Source organism: Nothoprocta perdicaria, unplaced genomic scaffold, assembly GCF_003342845.1.
Source record: "Nothoprocta perdicaria isolate Ctin4 unplaced genomic scaffold, notPer1 scaffold_3, whole genome shotgun sequence".
Taxonomy (NCBI): domain Eukaryota; kingdom Metazoa; phylum Chordata; class Aves; order Tinamiformes; family Tinamidae; genus Nothoprocta; species Nothoprocta perdicaria.
Genome location: NW_020455532.1, coordinates 4,590,854 through 4,605,641, shown reverse-complemented (window position 1 = coordinate 4,605,641; position 14,788 = coordinate 4,590,854). Strand labels below are relative to the sequence as shown.

At 35.1% G+C, this 14,788-nt stretch overlaps 1 protein-coding gene across 2 annotated transcripts; it reads right to left on the bottom strand.

Moving 5' to 3' along the window:
• Nucleotides 1-412: 412 nt before the first annotated feature.
• Nucleotides 413-14,469, bottom strand: LOC112949765 (translocating chain-associated membrane protein 1-like). 2 transcript variants are annotated; one of them, XR_003249875.1, is made up of 12 exons: nt 14,324-14,469; nt 11,312-11,372; nt 9,992-10,110; nt 8,570-8,686; nt 8,421-8,479; nt 7,599-7,683; nt 7,165-7,235; nt 6,964-7,068; nt 5,690-5,833; nt 4,855-5,015; nt 3,454-3,609; nt 413-1,557 (listed from the first exon to the last, which is right to left on the bottom strand). XR_003249875.1 is itself a non-coding variant. In XM_026042218.1 (11 exons), the coding sequence occupies exons 1-11, from the start codon at nt 14,441-14,443 to the stop codon at nt 3,536-3,538; spliced, it is 1,116 nt and encodes a 371-aa protein (XP_025898003.1). In that variant the 5' UTR covers nt 14,444-14,469; the 3' UTR covers nt 481-3,535. The 2 variants fall into 2 exon arrangements, 1 of the variants encoding a protein (XP_025898003.1); XM_026042218.1 differs by having other exon boundaries at nt 481-3,609.
• Between the last annotated feature and the right edge of the window lie 319 nt (nt 14,470-14,788).

Genomic DNA, 14,788 nt, shown 5'->3' with positions numbered 1-14,788 from the left:
AAAACAACAAAATAACTGTCAAGCCACAAATCCAAAATCACAACCAAAAACTATGAATTTCAAAGATCGAGTACCAAAGAATCTTTATTTTAGAGCCCTCTGAATTAAGCAGCTTAAGCAGAATAACAGTTTGTCACATCATTTCCAGCCTTTCTGGCGCTGAATTGGCACTTCTTAATGACTAGAAAATTTTCATCTGCTTTTCCTTCTGTTTTATTTTGGTTATGGTTTTGTATGCTAATAGCTTGCAGCAGATTGATTGAAAATTGTTTGATTGGGGTTGAAGAGAATATCCAGTATTGGGAAGACCTTACAACTAGCACAGCCATCATACAAGTTGAATAGAAAAGACTTCCTGGTATTGAATAAGAAGCAAAGAAATTCAGCATTGAGAGGAAATAGGTGGTAATATTAAAGGATTTTTTTTTTAAATAAATCCATCTACATATCTTTTGCCTTGACTGCCATTTCTGTGGCTAATCTGCATACCTGACCAGAGTACCAAAAGTAATTGACTTAGCAGAATAATAAAACAGATGATCTAATGTCATTGAAGGAAATTAGGCAAAATTAAACTAAAATGAGATGGATCAGAATTGCATAGCTGGATAATATGGCCAATCAAAAACTGCATTCATGAAAAAAAMCACAGACCTAGTACTATGGATTATATGCCAAACAACAAAAACCTGGAATCAAACGCTCTGTTGTGCTTCAGTAAAAATAAAGGACAGTATTTTTAGCAACTTTTCACAAAAGCATAATTTTGATGAAGTGATATTTACACAAATTATCTTTTCCTAATGCTTTAAAAATAAAGCCTTTCAACACTAATTGTTCAACCAGAAAAGGACAGACAAGATAATTAACCGAAATTAAAATACAGTTTAACAGCCATTAAAAACAAAACAGTATTATCTGCTAAATCACACTTCTATCAATGTAATATGGAATACATTGCTGGTTTAAGTGCAAAGCAACTCTACAGAAGAATTTAGGTGATAATCGTAACAAAATTGTTACAAGCATATCAGTTTGTTAACATTACTCATGATAACTAAGTCTATAAATCCAGTTTCAGCTACAAAGATTTAAAACTACACACCTAAATACTTGTAGTTTACAGTCTCRGTGTTCTTACCCATTTCTCCCCTACCAATTTCTGTGACGAAAGTCACCATTCAGATGGTATAAAGATATTGTACATTGATTCCCTCAATTTAAGTGGATGCATCAATCTGTTCTTATAATATTAAGAAATAAATGCAGACAAAACATTGCCTCCCCCACCCCACTTCAACATAATGAAACTAATTAATTATTTACACAGAATTGGGTAGCATTCCCCCGTACTGAGCATTCAGAAAATCTCACATGTACTTGGGAGATGGGAGTTAATAAAGTTTTGAGAACATGTTACATTTTAGAGTCTACTCTGATCCATAACAGTTATTTATTAGACTTGAACASAAGTGGCAAAGAGCAACAGCAGTGTCCCCATCTTGTCACCACTATACAGCTTCCACTCAACTCCATGCTAGAYGGTCAGTTCAGAACCTAAGAAGTGGAGATAAAAAACGTAACAAAAAGCATTCTTGAGCTGATACGTTTCTGTCAGAAACAATCTGTKCACTTGCATCATACCATTCAAAAACTAAGATATAAATCTGTAAAGTAAGTTTTTCTACATGGCCYAAAAGTGTCATTCAATCATAAAGCAAACATAAGGTAAAGCAACTCTTTCATACTCACCAGGAAGACAAGAGGGGTAAAAATAAGAGGACCTAACTTTAGTTTTCCCCTAAGARCAGATGCATGATATTTTATGATGCGCATATGACTACTTGCAAAGGACTTCTGCCACATAAATTTACTGTTTAGATTTTGACAACATAAAACATACAATTACTCTAAAAGTCTTATAATTTGCATAAATTAGAGTCTTAAAATAAAGATAAAAAGGACTTGATAGGATCATTCATTGCACAGGACACATTAATTGCATAGGACACATGCCCCAACATTTGGGCTGATGGAAATTTTACATAACTTCAGATAAGTTATATAACTTCACGGTTAAGTCTACAGGAATGAGTCAGCATCCAATTTGATTGTTACTGGATTTGACATTCATAAAATTGTTTGGAAATGACAAATGCAATCAGCTTCTGTCTTCAGGGGAAAAAAACAAAAACAAAACCTAAYACCACACTGACAAAGCTACCTTTAAAATAAAGAACTGAAAAGTCCAACATCCCCTTCATTCCTTTAACCACTGAGGTGTTACACAGGCCCTAGCACAGACTATGAAAAGCAGCTTTCCTGAGCACTCTGGAACACACATCCAGAAACTTTTGAAAAAAGCCCTTTGACAAAAATGGGATTTAAGAACAAAGCAGCAGTACATTCTATTTGTTACCCTAAACTTAGGTCTATCTTTTAGTTGGATCCCATCTATCTAAACACTTCTATATGAGACTCCCACTGTGCGTTTTGTTTTGACTTCATCATCAGATGCTTGGGTTTACCTGGCATCAGGGGTTTGCAATAGGTTTTACTGTTTCAAAGTCATTTCAAAGCCATTAGACATTTGGGCATTGCTCCCAAAGGTTGTAATTTAAAAGCTGACAAGACTTGAGAATTCAGAGCTACTCTCCCTATGTCTCAGATCTTCCTTATAAAATATTGAGTTTAATACACAAAGAGAATACCTGAATGTGGCACAGAGGTTTATCTAAACATGGAATAAAACAGTAAGTTTTATCTTAGCAGGGTGAAAGAAATTAAATACAGACAGTTGCAGAGATGAGCATGGAATTGTCTTATTCTTGTAAATTTTAAGAGAGTCCATTACAGTACATACAAGCAAAGTACTCCTGTGAGTTCATTATTTTCTGTGCAGATTCTATTTTCCTGACAATTCACTTCCACTAAGTCAGAAAGGAACGATGTGAAATTTAAAGGCAACTTCACCACGCATCTCTGCCTTAGAATCATTTCCCATTTSAACTTGCACAGTATCTCTTAGTATACTAATAAAAAAAACAAACAAAAGAATTGACTCAATTCATTTTACTTCCAAAGGCATATACGCTTATTTCTTCTGCCAATGAAATACTTTGTTTCACCAATCTGCTCATCTTCATTATTTGTATATTCAATGGAACCATCTACATATCTGTAAAATAATTATACCGCAATATTTCCAGAAACAGTTTTAAATGAAAGCAGTCTTTAAATGAAAACAGAATCCTGAARTGTCTCTAATGCAAATATTATAGAAATGTGGTAATTTCTGATCGCACTCTGATCACAGAGCCAGTGATTCAAAGTTTCGTCTGTTTTTCTTGTCAAAGAAAAGTGAAATTTCAAGGCCCTTAAGTTAACCTTGATTAAAGATGATGTGTTGTCACAAATGCAAGTTATTAAATGAGAGAAATGTTTTAAATTAACCTGATAGTGTCCATTTATATAATATCCAAATAAGAGTTTTGCAGGATCAAGTTTTAAAGTCACAGTCTTCTGTTAAATTAGTTTATATTGGTTTCATTTTTCTTATTCGTAGTGACGCTCCATCTTCCAACTTTGCCACTCCATTAACAAAGTTRACTGTAATTTTAAAAAGAGACAATTAAATTACAGGAAGAAGAAACACAACTTAACATTAAAAAATAAATACACTGAAATTAGACTAGCATCTCAAAAATACTTAAGCATCTAAGTAACATCTAGTCAGACACCTAAAATGAAGAACTTCATACAAAGCTGATAAGAATGGAGGTTAGACAGAAGTTAGTTTTAAGTTCAGTGCATTTCCTCCATAAATACCTAGTAGCAGAGGTTTCAGGAACAATATATACAGCACAAATAAAGTAGTTCAACCAACATAATTCCCCTGAAGTTCCAGAAAATTCAGAGTTTTGCAATTTAGGCCTCAAGAAATCACTCTTAAACCACTGCTTTAATATTACCTACTGACAGGCTGAACTCTCAGGAATTAAATCTCTTTATTAGTACCTTACTAAATCTCTTAAGAAATACCATTTGCGAACTTCTGAGGAAATGAGTTCTGTGTTTTACTTTCTCCTTTTGTTTTAAATGTACCATTTGATAATTTCATTGAAAATCCTCTAGCCTTATGCTATGAGAAATAGCAAACAGTCATTTGGTTATTTGCCTGTTCAAATCACTTAAGGTTTTTGAACTCCATCATATCTCCTGTCAGCCACTTTCTCTCCAAGCTAGGTGATTTTTAAACTCTCCTTTTACTGTCATCTTTTTTTGTATTTTTCTGGTGTTAGCCTTTCAGACGGGGTCACCAAAAGCACATCCAATTTTCAGGATGTAGATGCACAGAGCGATTTAAACAATGGCACATCCCAGCCAGCTTTAAAAAAAAAAAAAAAAACACACACACACACACACACACACACAACAACAACACACAGACACCACAAACCTTGGCTGCAGCAGGGCATTAAACTGAAGTTTGCAGAAAAAAATACTGACTTTAGAAAATCTCTTGACCAACAAATGCTCATTTGAAGTACAATGTGGTATACATATCAATTTATTTCCTTAGAAACATTCCTCACATTTAGATTCACACACAGTTCAATGCATAGCACTAGTCCTGAAGATATCTCGGGATTCTTCAGCACTAACACTAAACACAATGTGCTGTTTTTCCAGTAATATGGAATAAAAGAATATTTTCCAGCTTTCAAAGAAGCTGTAGTGTTATCTATATTCTCTACATATCAAAATATAGATGTGATTTTAAAAAACAAGTTAGATATATTCTGTATAAAAACATTTAGACTAGAAATAGCTTAAGAACATTATGTCACTGACCTCTGTTTGATTCCCTTTTTGTTGGTTTGCTCTTTGTGTTAGTTATTTTTTTCTTAGGAATCTGGTTCTGAATATGCTCTCTCCATTTCTTCAGCTGAAAGTTTATGAATTTCCACATCATCCAGGCTTGTGTTAGACAAATGGCAGTCAGGCAGCTAACCCTAAAAAAAAAGTTTGAGAATTGAGACAATTAGATAAAAGTTTTCTTCAAGCCAAAGGATAAAATCAGAAGATTTAATTCCAAGATGGGGTGTGTGTTCATATGAGAAACAAATGGGAATTATATACAATTGATAGAAGCAGTCATGTTTGTCCACGGGTTATGATCTTAATTTTCAGTGCCTGATAGGAAACTGAGTAAGATGCCTTTTCTGACAAATCATTAAAACTAAGAAATCACATATATTCAAAACCCTTCCCTCCTATTTGAGGACAGAATTTAAGAGCGAATGTTAAAGTAATGAGCTTATTCTGAAAAATGAAATATTTTAGGAGAGTCACAATCAAAAAATATTTTAAAATCACAATATTAATATCTTTAAATGATATTATACCCATAAGTAAAGAATTTCTGTGACAGTATCATCCTATGATAACCAATTTATTAAAAAGCAAGTATTTTCATCTTATGCTTTCCCTATAGTCTGTTTCACTAATTTTGTGAAAAAGAATATAATTCCCCTTCCCATTAAAAATGCAAAGGAATATGTCACCTCTGATGCATAAAGAGAGGGAATCTGTTCGGATCACATTATCACCTTGCATTGCTTTATTAAAAGACAATTTGAAAATGCACATTATACAAAAGTATGAATGTCTACTAGCCTTGTTATACCTCACAGGGAGTACATTGAAGTTTCCATCTGCTGTGGAAAAATCTGGATTCTCTACTCCTGCCAGACCAAATCCAAATGTGAGGACTGATAAAGTTAAGGTCAAAAGACGTGCCATCATGAAAAGTAAAGCCCAAATGGTAAACCTGAAAACAAAATAATAAAATTAATGTGCTTTCTCCTTTCAGACCATTTATTTTCAACCAAGTTAAGTGCACAAAGAGCTTTTCATTCAACTTCCCTCAATAACAGAGAAAGGAATAAATCAATATTTGCAGAAAAATGACCTCTCGGTCTTTYCCAAAGCATTCTATCCTGTCTCAGAGTGTTCAATATAGAGTTTATGCTCAATCTAGAGTATGTTAAGTATGTAACATAAATGGATCTTGTAAAAGATCAGAAGGAGCACCAACACTGGATTGCCTCAAGAGGGTGACTATTTCTAAAGAACTACATAAAAGGAAGATGTGCATGATMATTTCTTCTAGGTGGGTAGTCACACAGAGGAAAAACAGAGCTAAAAAACCCCAAAGGTGACGATGATGTTTTATTCATAGCAGCATCTCCAAAAGCCTTTCATTCACAGATTCACAGATTCACAGAATATTTAAGGTTGGAAGGGACCTCTACAGATCATCTAGTCCAACCTTCCTGCTCAAGCAGGCAATTCAAATTCAGATGGTGAAATGAACGCAACCATTCTTAAAATGCCTTACACGTATCTCAACGTATCTCCTTCCTTTCCTTAAAGATATATTATGTTTATACCTGTCCTTTCTAGAATAGTTGAAAATATTATTTAACAGATATATTATTGAAGAGATGCTATCATTTACACTTTAGATACTACCTGTTCTTGCTCTTAAGAGTGAGGGAAAGCCTTGAAAAAAAAAAAAAACTTATAGGGCAGGCTCATTTTATTCTTGGGTTGGTTTGTTTTAAAAACAAGTGTCCCTACATACATTTATGAACACTTAGGCAAATAGCAACTTGCAGGATCTGAAGCAACTGACACAAATTCAGATGAGACCTTAACAAAAGTCTAAACAGAACCTTACTATGATATCTATGAAGTTGTGTATTTGTTCATTGACTTTATATAGTGACAATGACTTGTTGGAATTCCAAGCAAGCACTAACAGGCACAGAAAGTGTGAGGTTTGCTACCTGAATATTTGTATATACTTGTGAATACATTTATACATTACAATTGCTAACACTCATATGCAAACAGTACCCAAAGTTCTAAATATTAATTAATACATGCAAGATTTACCCTTTTTGCTTGTTTTCATCACTGAAGTAGAAAAGGCGTGAGGCATGAAAAATGAGTTCCACCAAGTAGTGAGGTACCATGAGAATCAGTCCCAAATGCTGCAAACTATAAAACAAAATATATATATATAATAAATATATATATATATATAATTTTGTAAAATGTAATAAATCCATTCAAAATGATTGTGCAAGCACTTACTTTAAAATATAGGCACCAGAGATATGAACAATGTAAAGGCAAATATAACATAGCTGCCTTGGAATATCTTCCTAGAATTAGAGAAATTAGTTGAACTATAACAGTATATTATATGTTATTCAAAGAAAAAGCTTGTAATTAATATTGATTATTTTTCTCATTACTGTATAAATCGTTGGAAGTATATCCAATTTGACATCCATAGATACTGCACACACATTTTAGTCCGACAGACTAAATATAATAGCAAATACAAACAATTAAAATTTAAAAGCAAATTAGAATATATCAATAAAAGATAAACATCTGATAATATGAATTCATAATATACAAATATGAATATTTAAAAATTTATCTAGTTATTATAAACAAAACTGTTAATATGAATAATTGGATAGTATTTCATTAACTGTAGTGAGGACTTCACTTCGTACCTTTCGGACCTTTTGAAAGTAGAGCTCTGGAAGTGCATGAAGCCAATAGGCAATCTGGCAAATATAGAAGAATTTTACCTGAAAACTAAACAATAATTCAAATGAAGAAAACAAACAAGACTGTTCAAGCTTTCAACATGATATACAAGTTTTTAATTCATTATCTTAAAATAACTCATTCTGACCAATTATATAATAAGATTTCAAAATCACAGGAGCTGCAAACATAAAATAACTCTAAAGGGACAGTATGTTGAATTCCATATATTTGTTGATTACATGTTCTGAATCTCCTTTTGAACTAGCATTAAAACAAAATCTGGTTATCCCTTCAATGATTGGACTCCTTTCTTTAGGAACCATACCCTCCCCTTCCATGTTCCACACTCCTGGTGGTGAGGGGACAGGGCAAACAAAACAATTTTATAAGGCATTTTAATAACAATCAAGTTATAAAACCTCCCCAATTTGATCATCCATCCTCCCCTACACATGCTTCTTTATTGTAAAAGACCTCAGCTGTCCACATACCATCTTGCAAACACTTTCATTTTAAGTCAGCTGCCATGGTAAAACTAGGGACATGCAAATATCTATTGGATTGTTGTTCAAGCAATGCAATTACCTTTGGACTTCACAATTACAGTTCACAATTACCTTTGCAGTTCACAATTTTTAAACAAAACAAAACAAAAAAAAAGCATCCTATTTTCACCTAGCTGTCGTTCCTACACTGTAGGAATGTCAGTATTTTTTTAGTAGTCTCTTATCTGGGCAGTTTAAAATTCAATCATTAGAAGTATCAGTTTTTAAAACACTTACAGCATACGAGAATGGTGATAGTTTTTCCACAGAGAGGTTGGGTTCATCTTGAATTCTTCCTAAAGAAAAAAAAGTCAGTGATTTAAGGATCTTCTTAATGTTTTAAGCTTATGCTGTAAATAAAATGGCAATTAGGGTGACTTACTTACTGCAATCAAGATACTTGCTCCCCATGTAAATGACAACAAGTAGAAAAGTGCTAGTTGTCCTGATTCATTGAATTTGCTGTGCTTTGTTTTCGACAAATGCAGACGTCTATTAATTTTCTACAACAAAAAGCAGATAAACACATTTAATTCTGTCCCCCCTCAAAAAACTATTTGGCAGTTAGTGCTCACTTCGATATTTTTTACTTCACTAATCTCACATTTTTCAATGAAAATATAAAGCTCCAGCTTGATCTAYAGAATAGGCACATCTGTATATGAGAAATAGGTTCATTAAAACTTGCTACATCTGTATATGAGAAATAGGTTCGATAAAACTTGCTGCCAAAATAAACATGTAAAACATTTAGATAATAAACCTCACACTTGCATTCTTGTATTTTTTCCAGCACAGTCAAATTGCTATATTCTTCAAATCTCTTCACACACTTCAACACATTTCAACTTTACACATTTCAACTCCTTTGCCTCAGATGACCTATTTGTGAAGTCTTTCCAAAGCTATGCAATACTAATCTGCGGTCATGACATTTATTTTACTTGCAATTGAGTTGGTATAAAACAKCACATGATTAAGTTAGAGGCTTAGCTGACAAAAAAAAAAAAAAAAGAATCCATCCTACTACAGTTCTTTTTATTTTTGATTCTCTAAAAACACATTAAAAACCTAAAGCAGTGAACTTTATTCACAGGCACTCTGAGCTCAGACAATAATATTTAGTATTCGTTGTTGTAGAATTAGGGAACTTATGAGTAAAAGATTCATCCCAAGCTCAAAGACATATTGTCAAAAATCCCCATGCAAATAAAACAAACAAAAAAAACAGAAGAGAAAAAAAAAGTCACCAGCTAAAGTCACCAGCTCTGATGCCATTTAGTTTGTTTATATTCTAACACAACACTAGGAAAAAAAAAAAAAAAATCAGGCAGCATTTATTTTGTATGTTGCAAACTACAAGCAAGTGATTGTACATGTGATTACGCACAAAAGAGCATAAGAGAGTCAGAACATTTCTGGAAAATAATGCTTAAGAAAACAAAACACTCCCTTAAAAAAAAAGATAAGTAATAATTTACATCAGGATGTCAAAGACCATTTGTCAGATGATTACCATATTACCCGCTTCAGAGTATTAAGCAACTGGATGGCACATAAACCCTTTTTTCCCCCCCATCTGTCTATGTTAAAAGAGTACTACTGAAAAACATTAGAGAAAATTTTAGGAAATATAACTGTGCAAATGTCAAGGTCTACTTGTACTTTTGTTAAAGATCAAAAGGATGAATCAGAACAGGGCTTGCTAAATGGCTTATACACTCCACACACACACACACACACGATAAAACGCTAAGCAACTGATAGCTAAAAATAGTATGTTTATAAAACAGTAGTAGYAAACTTACATCTAATATGTATTCTTGGATTACAGCATGCAGAATAATAGCTACAAGCATGTAGAAGAAAACAGTGGCAATGTCTTTTGGACCATAGTCATAAAAATGAACATGTTCACTCTGGTCATCTGAAAAAGAAAAAAAACAGCATATATTTTACTTTCTTATGGAGAGGTATTTTGTGCAATTGAAAAAAGGTACCAATGACCTGTATCTTTGGAGGCTACATTGAATTAATACAGGATATTATTTTAAACTTTCTGATAGTAGCAAAATAATTTCTGCACATGATGAAATAAGCTGTATCTTCTTTTCCTTCAATAAAACGATAGGCTTCTAAATCTGGAAGGAAAGATTCAGAGCAGTACACTGAGCTGTATTATCTATCCATTTCTTTCAACCATACCATATTCTAATATAGCTGAAACTCAGTTGCATATATGGAATAGAGGTAGATCATGGCACCTATTTTTCCAAAATACTGAGAAGATTAATTTCTTGGAATACACATAAAATTGTCTATGATGAAATAAATTTAYGAGTTTCTTCTTAATATAAGGTTTGGGTAATATATTCCAAATTGTGATGAAAGGACGAAAAGGCTGGGGAAAAACATTATTATAAATATGTATTCATACAAGTGCATTGAAACTAAAAAGAATTAGGCATGTATTATTTTAATAGAGTTTAAAACATCAATAGAGGTTAAAATATCAATTAACTGAAGTTACAGAAATAGAAACTTATCTTCACATAAAAATTTTTAGAAATAGTATGGTTTTAATATTATTATGAAAATACATATATAGAGAAATTCCACTAGCTGCTTACCAGCCAAATATTTACTACCACAGCTACAAAAGATGGAAGAAATAAACATATTTAGGGGAAGAAATGCATAGTCATCTACCTCATTTTGTTATCTAAAACCATGTTTCTAAACAGCTGTACCAGTTGTTGAAGAATTATGATGTGGTACTATTCTATATATGAATATATGCATAAATCAGAAATAAGCAAAAGATATTTAGAAGCTAACAAAAATTGTTTACTGTTCAGTAACTTCTCATGGTTTCTATGAAAAGCTGATGAGTTTCTTGCTACAAAATGATATTTTAATGCAATGTCAACTATGGGAAAAATAACAGAGTATTAGTCACAAGCAACAAGGAAAACACTAGAATGTTTTACTAAATAAAATATTGATAAATCTAAGAGTAAAAAGACAAACATGAGAATACCATCGTATTACAAAAGTGTGGTTTTTATTAAAAAAGAAAAATAGTTGAGTTCTTGCATTACACAGTAACAGATTTGATTTAATCTTACCAGTGGCATGGGTAACATTGTACTGCACAGTGATAAAGATGATGACGTACTTGGCCGTGATCTGAAATTTAAGAGACAAGAAAAGGATATCAGATATTTCAAACAAGCTAGACCATAGATACCCAAAAGTAGACGATTATGCCATTAACAAATGTTCTCCCACACATGATTTAAATCAAAGGGGTCCCAACAGTGCCATTCATCTCTCAGAACCACAGAGGCTCTCACCATGTTGCAAATCCTTTAATATTTGTTGCATAGGGTCAAAACATGAACTATGTTCCTTCAGCTAAGGCTCAAATTACTCAGCGTTATACTAAATATCACTTTAAAGAAGTCTAAATGTCTTTCATTTATTTCAGAAGTTAAAAGATCCTTTAAATCTCTTAAACTATGTTTCATAGGGGCAACTTATAAAGAAAYATAAGATAAAATAAGATAGATATTTTTCCTCTTATGTTTCACAGTTTGGTTTAAAGATGTATATATCGGAACATACAAGAACATATAAAATAAGCACAAATATAACCAGCTACAAAGTAAGCAAGTGGCACAACAACATTCTCTCATTCTCTGTAACAAAAAAAAAGATGGAGGGGAGGCAAATCATTTAASTACACTGCTTGGGAGTGCACCTGTGAAATTAAGCTGTAGAGCAGTCCTAATACTGAAGAGCACTTTTAAAAGGAATTTTCATTAAGGAAAAAAAATGTTTCTGGCATACAAAAYTGACTGCCAGCCACTGCAGTTTCGTGAGCAAGCTAAGCTTGTACAAACCTGCACTAACATCAGAGGACTGATCTGGACTTCCCCTTTATTGTCCCTTGGTTCTTGACCCTGTAGCACATTGGTCATTACAAGCAGCTATATGGTGAACTGGACAGGTGCATTACAAAAGTTTTAACACTGACCCAGCAAAACAAGGTGGAGGATAAACTATTAATTTTAACAAAAATAAATTTCCAAATCTGCTGCACTCCTTAGCTACACAAATTCTTGTGTCTGCTTCAGGAGGAAAACATGCAACTTCAACAAAAAATAAAGAAATGGAGTGAGAGTGCAAAAAACTCAATGTCAACTTGTTTTTTATTTAGATTTTTCCTGTCTTCAAGAGAATTACATAGGCATTGATGTTATCAGCACCTTGCCAAAACAGAGATGCTGCTGTCAACCAGGTATGAGTTGGGACCCACAGAAASAGTCTCTTTTGTAGCACAGTACTCAGATGGCACCGTGGAAGGTCCTCTCCATCAGGGGAGATGTCCATTTCCTGCCACAGCCCACGCCAAAGGGGAGCTCCTTGACCACCTCAGCAATACTGAAGYGGTCCACACTTCTGCTCTCACTGCACTGCTTTCTGAGACTGGGAATGACTAGAGGGTGCAAGAGAAGACCGGTTACAAAATCTGGAACAACTCAAATTGCAAAAACAGCAGAAGCAACAATCTCTAAGTTGATAGAAGTATTGGTCATAACTCCATAACCCTGAAGCCTGTACTTCATGAAAGTATACAGAAAGTATACAGTATACATCATTACTTAATATAAATCCTGAAGTATAGGAATAATTCTCAAACTTGCAAATAAGTTAGTAAGATTTTACATATATATATATATGGAAATCTGCCAATAACAGCTGCAGCTGAAATCACAGTAAGCATAAAATGCTGTGAAAAGCATTAATAAGTTTAAATGCAGCAATTCAGTGCCCAAACTCAAAACCTAAAAATAATTTCACTTTAATACAAAAAGGAGTCAAGAGCAAAAGAAAACAGCTGGGCAGGGTAAGGTCTGTAACACTTATGAAATATTAAATATTTTGTCAAAATAAGTGTCACAAAATATACTTTAAAAATTTGAGATTTATTCAGAATAGACATGAAATTTCCTGCTAATTATGTTTGAGTTTACCTAATATCAACTCATTCCTCATTCTATAAAAGAAATAAGCTTCATAATCAGAATAAAAACATGATGGGGGCTCTGTACAGTTCCTCCAAGTAGTGGGAGACTTACAGAAGTACAACTTTTGTGTTCATACAAACACTGAGCTAACACAAATGGAATTTTGAAACTGAATTCCAGAAAAAGTACTGCTTTTAATAGCAAAGACACACAGGGYAATCTCATTACAAAGTTGCATACACAGGAGATGTATAGAGTTCTACATATGCAGAGGAATAACCCATTTAATTTGTTTTATCCAAGGTACAACCAAGTGCTTTGCTCATTCAAAGACAACTAAAAGCCTGTAGCGCATTAGTTCCAAATTCATGTGTAGTTTATTTTGAAACCAAAGACAAACATCTGCATTTCACATATTTAATTGTTTCTGTGAAAGTTGACATATTTTAACCCATTTACAAAGCCCTACCCCTCACTGGCCTAACATACAGAGCAGCAACACACAAGGAAAAGGATACCTGAATTGAACCTTCTTGGCACCCAAGAAACTGGCAAGCAGCTGGCTTAGAATATATATAGAATATATATAGAAATAAACTTTACAATAACTTTCAAGTGCACAGGGATGCAGGAAATCAGCCTGAAAGAGAAATCCTGCATTTTTCCTTCAGACTCCGGATCCCTAAGGGGCTGAGGCAGCAACAGAGGGAGCAGGTCCTGGTTACACTTAGTTTAAGCTTGCTCTAAATACAGGTTTGCTGAAATCATCTTTCCAACAGTGCTCCTACCCAGTGGACTTCACCACAGGGGAAAAAATATATAAATATACATATATATGTACATACATACACACAAGCAGGAGACACACGAGCCTGAGTTTAGCAAAGAGGCAGGGAAGAACATTTTKTACTCAAGGGAACAGAATCAGGTAAAGTGGAGTTTAGGGAGGTGGAAAGCGCGGGAAGGAGCGAGCAGAGGGGCGAGCGGGAGCGCGCGGAGCCGCAGCTGCGGGTGCGAGGGAGGCACCGAGACGGGCCCRGGAGAACCGGSCGCAGGGAAGCGGGGAAAGGGCCGGCGGCACCGCGTCCCGGCGGCCCGCGCCCGTACCTCGAACATGAGCCCCAGCAGGAGACCCACGGCCAGGCAGGACGCGGCGTCCGCGTGGTTCTGGATCACGAACTCGTGGCTCAGCACGAGCGGGCTCCTGCTTTTCCTGCGGAGCCCCATAGCGGGAGCACCAACAATCAAAGCGAGTAAAACAACACCCCTACCCCGAGACCGCCACACTTCCCTCCCGTGAGGCAAACCRCCTAACCCCACCACTCCCTCCCCTCCTCCAGACAAGCAGCCCGAGGAAACCCTCTAAGAAGCAGCCCAGGTAACGGAGCGGCACCCGGGGGGCGGCGCTTCAGCGGCGCTCACGGCGGGAGTTGGGCTCCGACCTGAGTGACGCGAGCTCCAACCAGTCCCCTGCGCTGGTGGGCGGGGCTTCTCGGCAGCCCCTCCTCCCGAGGGGCGTAATGGGCGGGGCGCGGCGTGTGCGAGGGGCGGTTCCTGCGRGCGGCGGCTCTG